This window comes from Melanaphis sacchari, unplaced genomic scaffold, assembly GCF_002803265.2.
Source record: "Melanaphis sacchari strain LSU unplaced genomic scaffold, SCAv2.0 Contig29_pilon_pilon, whole genome shotgun sequence".
In the NCBI taxonomy this organism is placed as follows: domain Eukaryota; kingdom Metazoa; phylum Arthropoda; class Insecta; order Hemiptera; family Aphididae; genus Melanaphis; species Melanaphis sacchari.
Window position 1 is genome coordinate 125,616 of NW_020271172.1, and position 6,082 is coordinate 131,697.

At 33.4% G+C, this 6,082-nt stretch overlaps 1 protein-coding gene across 2 annotated transcripts; it reads right to left on the bottom strand.

Moving 5' to 3' along the window:
* Nucleotides 1-260: 260 nt before the first annotated feature.
* On the bottom strand, nucleotides 261-5,686 carry LOC112595757 (glycine-rich protein 1-like). 2 transcript variants are annotated; one of them, XM_025341063.1, is made up of 6 exons: nucleotides 5,536-5,686; nucleotides 4,876-4,995; nucleotides 1,965-2,303; nucleotides 1,543-1,612; nucleotides 1,160-1,332; nucleotides 261-751 (listed from the first exon to the last, which is right to left on the bottom strand). In XM_025341063.1, the coding sequence occupies exons 2-6, from the start codon at nucleotides 4,972-4,974 to the stop codon at nucleotides 704-706; spliced, it is 729 nt and encodes a 242-aa protein (XP_025196848.1). In that variant the 5' UTR covers nucleotides 4,975-4,995; nucleotides 5,536-5,686; the 3' UTR covers nucleotides 261-703. The 2 variants fall into 2 exon arrangements, with proteins under 2 accessions (XP_025196848.1, XP_025196847.1); XM_025341062.1 differs by having other exon boundaries at nucleotides 1,124-1,332.
* Nucleotides 5,687-6,082: the final 396 nt, after the last annotated feature.

Sequence of the window (6,082 nt, forward strand, 5' to 3'; positions counted from 1 at the left end):
AATAATAATAAAAAAAAAAAACTTTGAGTACAAAAATTAACCAGCAGTAGGTACATACGTAATACACATACATATTACTTAATGTTTTTGATAAAATTTCACAATACTTCACTTGCATTCATAATGATTGATGAATAATCAATGTTGTAGTATGAATAAAAGAAAAAACATTACTTTATATATGTATGTATATTATATATATACATATAATATATACTATTAGATACAATAATATGTTATATAATATAGAAATATACGTATATAATATATGGCGTGATTTATTTAACACAAGACACGTCTATTAACGCGTATTACACAGAAGTCTAACGTTTAAAAGAAATCACTACACAGGTAAATACGAATATAATAATATGATAGGTATACTCGTATTATTGCATACTAAATAAAAAATGAAAAGAAGTATAAAAATGATAATAAATATAAAAACAGTATGTAAGCACAGCACAAAGCTACATATAGACTACACGTTACACTCTACTGTAATGAATAATATTACAAATTATAATGCTACATAACGATGAAGACTGCGTGTGGGTGTGTGTGTGTGTGTATGTATGTGGGGTTGCGTCGTTGAGCGCCGACTTCAGTGGACATCGCTGTTGTACACGACGCAGTCAGAACTATGTTAAATTCTTCAACATTCTTCCAACCACCACCATCGACATTTGGTCACTGCGACGAGTTAACCGTTCAACAGGTTCTGGACGGATCTCAATGCAGTGATCGGGATCTACAAAAATATCAACGAAAACAGTCCAAGTGTAATTTTTCTCAGCGGTATAGACACTTAATAAATAGGTATAATAATAACGATAACACGACAATGAGGATATTATTATGTAATGTATGATGATAAAATAATATGAAAATGATGATGATATTACAATTCTAGTGACTAATTGATGCCATCACCATCACCGTATGCGCATTAATGTATTATACGTTTACAGTCTTTATCAATATGATTTTAAACTTATAAAACGAGTCGAGTTTAATTGTTATTATTATTATTATTACAATAATTATTATTAAATGGTTAGAACCAGGTTAGGCGTGTGTGTGTATACACTACTACATCACCACCGTTACACACAACACGTACGTTGAATATTTCATCGTAATTTGTTTTTGTATGTACCATCATCGGAGATCCGGTTTTTCCGTTAACGGAGGCTCCGGCAGACTCGTGTCCGTAATCCGCACCGGCAAAAGCCGCTGCCGGGACTTTGTCAGCACTGCCAGATACAGCGGATGCGGATGCGGAGGCGGCAGCACCGTTGCTACTCGTATGATGTTGGACGTGAACGGCACCTGTACAGCATCGAAAAAGAAACAATTGACAATAATCCTTATTTGATGCATATAATAATGTATCATATCGATCGACATCGATAATTGGACACGCGAGCGTCAATTTATGTATACGCACGCACACACGCTTATACTATATGTATAATATTTATTTGTATGTGTACAAAAACCTACTAATTTATTAATTAATTTATTGTTGCAAATGTATACCTGGTTGTCCTTGATGCATTTGTTTCTGGTTTAAGTACGTATTGACTGACTGCAACACATTGATGGGAATCTAAACATTAAAATAATACACATAAAGCGATTTCTATAAGGTAATAATTATTATACGTATTAAATATTGTATACAGGTGCACGCGCTCGTATAATATATAATGCTATATGCGTATATAAACGTCATGTTATTATGTACGCACAAACTTTTTCTGTTTTAATATACACGCGACATAAACAGTATTAATGAGCGCGTTTATTGCGTTACGCAGTCATCTTATAGGTACCTACGTGCAGATAATTTTAAATAATTTTTAATGCCACTATTTGTATTATGATATCGTATAACTCAGGGCTTACACAATATATGATATATATATATATATATATATATATATATATAGAAAACTTACGGCGAAAATTCTGTCGAAGAAACCGCCTCCGTTACTGCCGGCAACGGCTCCAACTCCTGTGTAATGTGCATCAGGTTTTCCGCTGTTACCGTATCCTCCGACAGCTGGCTTCATTGGCACTCCGGTCGACGCAAAGTCGCTAGCGCCGATGAATCCGACACCGGCTCCGGCTCCAGCACCTCCTGTACCATATCCGGAACTGGCGCCAAGACCGTTTCCGCCGGCGGAAGCTACAACACTACCATCGTCGCCCAGAGCAGCAGACGCTTGGAAACCTCCCCACGATGCAGATACAGAGTCACCATTCTTTTTAATGAATGATCCGGATTGAATGATTTCCTGTAAATGAAAATGTTTCAAATGATATATGACAAACTATAAAATATTAAATAAATAATGACTAACAAATTCTTCATTTATACTATTATGTATTATGCGTATTCCTAAAACATATTTTAATTTTTAAATTATTGTTTTTTTTTTTTTCAAAACGATTTATCTGTATAGATCAATAATCATTTAGAATTGAATTAGTCCAACTTCTTTATGAGGATGTCAGCGTACTGTTTTTTTTCTCTCTCTGGCCCACGCGTAATATAGACAAAACGTCTTTATGCAGAATCATTTTTTTTTTTTGATGTTTTTAATAATTTTTGATTAAAATTACTCATAACAAAATGTAAAGTAAATAATATTTTTGAGTGTATAATACATCGATTTGTCTAAATATTGTCTCAAAACAATTTTAAACATCATTTAATCTATAACTTTTACTTTATTTTGAAAGTTGAGCACTAAGTCAAATAATAATAAAATATAAAGCCAATATGTTAAACCCTCAAAAATATTATTCACTATAATCTTTGTAGTATGTGTTTTTACTCTATAATTATTCAAAAACGTCGAAAAAATGATTCCCTATAAATGCGTTTTGTTTTTGTTACACGTAGGCCAGAGAGAGAAAACAAACATTGCATTGACATTCTCTTAAGTATAAACTACTTGTACATAATATAAAGCCTGCATTTTTATTTATGTAAACAAAAATTGTTTATAATAAATAGGTAATTGTTGAAGACACATTATTGCGTCACCTGCTTTAAAATGTCTCCTAAAAAAATGTGTGGTAATGTTCACGGAATAAAGTGAGTGGATGTAACCGTGAATAAGAAGCACGAGAGACTTTAACGGTCGTTGAGAATTTTGTAACACGCACTGCATATTAGTATATTATTATAATTAATTATGTAGAAATGAGGTTCGCGTCAACGGCCTCAATGTTACACCCTATTAACTTATTTCCACATGTATCTACAACTTATTATAATATTATGGTCGTCATTGTGCAGCTTATAGGTACCTATAATTAGTTATTGGTATACCGATGAATGCGAGTTTCTCAACACTATCAATTGGTAAAATGTGTGATGATTACATGATAAAAACCATACAATACGATTTAGTAACGTCAAGTGTTGTTAAATGTGCACACGTGTGTATATTATATATATATATATATATATATATATATATATATATATATAATTATATACTTTAAAACCAAGTAGATTTACTTGAAAATAACAACGTGTAATATGGGAAATCGAGTTCAATAACGAAGACCGCCACAATAACGTGATTATTATATTATAATAACAATAATATGCGAACCTTGATGAAGAAATTGCTATAAATATAATGTACTTACTCGCTTAAAATGTGTATACATTTTGTGATACGCAAACGAATGATTTAATAATGCAATATTATATGTGTGTATAAATTTAATAATAATTTCGTGGACTAATAAGCATAATTAGCGCAAATCGGCAACCGGAACGATGAGCGATCGTTTGCGGGTATATGAATATTATCTGTACTGTTTATCTGGCCAACGTCCTTGTGCTCAAGTCAGCGGGATAATCTACAAGCCTACGTGTTGTCCACAAGGCCATTGTATATCCATTATGTAACCAGGAGGAGTTCTTGTGTTTGGAGTTCTGAATCACCTCCTCCACCATTTAACCACATTTTAATATTTATGCTAAGTGAAAAATGTAATTTTCCTACAATTATATGCAGGTACGAAATAAAAAATATAATTTTAAAGTCTAGGAAATTTTTTAGTTAAATGCAACTTCATATTATTGTATCATGTTACTATAGTGGTGAGATTAGGGGCTCTATGATGTCGATTAAATAATTAAAGAATTTATATTTAGAAACTGCTAAAAGAAAACACTTTAACACGGTTCGATATTCATACATAGATAATAGTACACGACACACGTCATCGCGTATATACGTGCATATATGTATATTATGTCATATACGTTTGTTATAAAATACGTGTATACCGCGAGATATGTGTCAGCGCAGTTTTCAATTTTCAGTCATGATTTACAATTTTAATCTCGATCGTCAGCCGTCACGTTGAAGTTACGTGCTCAGGCCCATAGATAATATTTTCGTACGTTTATGATTTTCACCATATCTGTCACAATACCTACTAATATACACGTCGCGCGCGTATAATATCAATATTCTATAATTTGCAATATGGCTAGATGTTTTTGTATAACTGCACTGTGCAGTGTACACTTAATTGTGAGTAGTGCACCGAGAGATTATTACATCCTATAGGGTGTGACGGTTACATCCACTTGGCACTAAAACATATAGAAAACTCTAAAGGACACCGAATTAGACTTATCAAGGAATTAGTAGAAGGTATATAAACCAGAAATTCAAAACATTTACCGCCAAGTTTAATTCCAGTTTTCATTTGTTATTATCTTGTATAGAGTATAAGTCGTTAAATAAACTTGTGTGTCGAAAAAATCATCACAACACAAGTGTATTATATTGAGTTAAAAAATATGTATACAAATATGATTAAAACATTACTCACGTTACTCTGTTCAGATTTGTCTGTACTAGGAGCAGCAAGCGCTGCTCCGACAACCACAGCAATGGTCAACATTGTTTTGAAATTATTGGTATGAGACATCTTTGCAAAAGTTGTGAATTTCTGTAGACATCAATAACAAAAATAAAATAAAAATAATCAAAATATTAAATTTATATAATTGAACTTTTATAATTTAAGGATTTTGTACATGTATAATGCATATATTAAAAAAAAAAAAAAAAAAAAAAACGATCGATTAAACTGAATAACAGAATATATTATTATAAGTGTTATTTAAGGATGTTGTACATGTATAATGCATATATTAAAAAAAAACGATCGAAAAATAAACACCAGTACATCCAATTTATCTACCAACGCGCGCGTAACCTAATATTTTATTTCGCGATAAAATTTAAACTGAATAACAGAATATATAGTGTTATGATTTATGCGTGTGTGTGATTTTTGCAAACGTCCAAACTTTTGTAATTCCCTTTAAACCAAAAATCAAAGAAGAGGTATGCAACATTAGCACGCAATTAATAATGTAAAATATCACGATAAAATGCCTCGGACCGTAGCGCGGAGATGTGAGTTTGAATCGAAATAACATGTCGACGACGGACTGTTATGGTAGGTATAGTCGGGAAAACTTACATAGCGTGTGTAATTGTATAAGAAAATCTTTGTAGTTGGCTTGACGCGGAGAGACTATGTGTGTATACGACGGTATAGCGTCGTGTTCAGGAAATTTCTCTCTGGGAAAATAGTATCGGTCGATGTCGCTGCACTACCGCTACTGAACGCCATCGTCGATTCCGATGCACGATGAGGTGTATATAGCATATTCGATGGACGGGACGGCGGCGGCGGGCGGGCGGCTTGTCCGCAATGCATCGTTAGGGACCAGCCACCTTTAGTGGGGACTTGAGAGGGGTGGGGCTCGGCGGTCGGGCGGAATGGGTATGCAAAGCGATCAGACGGCGAGCGCTGTGTTTTTCCGCCGCGGCCAAGGTCAACATTGGCACAAAGCCAGTGGTTTAATCTCGAATCCTCAACCTCGTTATAAAGTCGTAACGCTCATTATTTATTACTTATTTATTTGTACGCACAGCGTTCAGTTCAGGTGAACGTATAATAATATGATTTAATTTTCTACCGTACACCAAACGATAAATATCTAAACAACAATAATAAACACAAC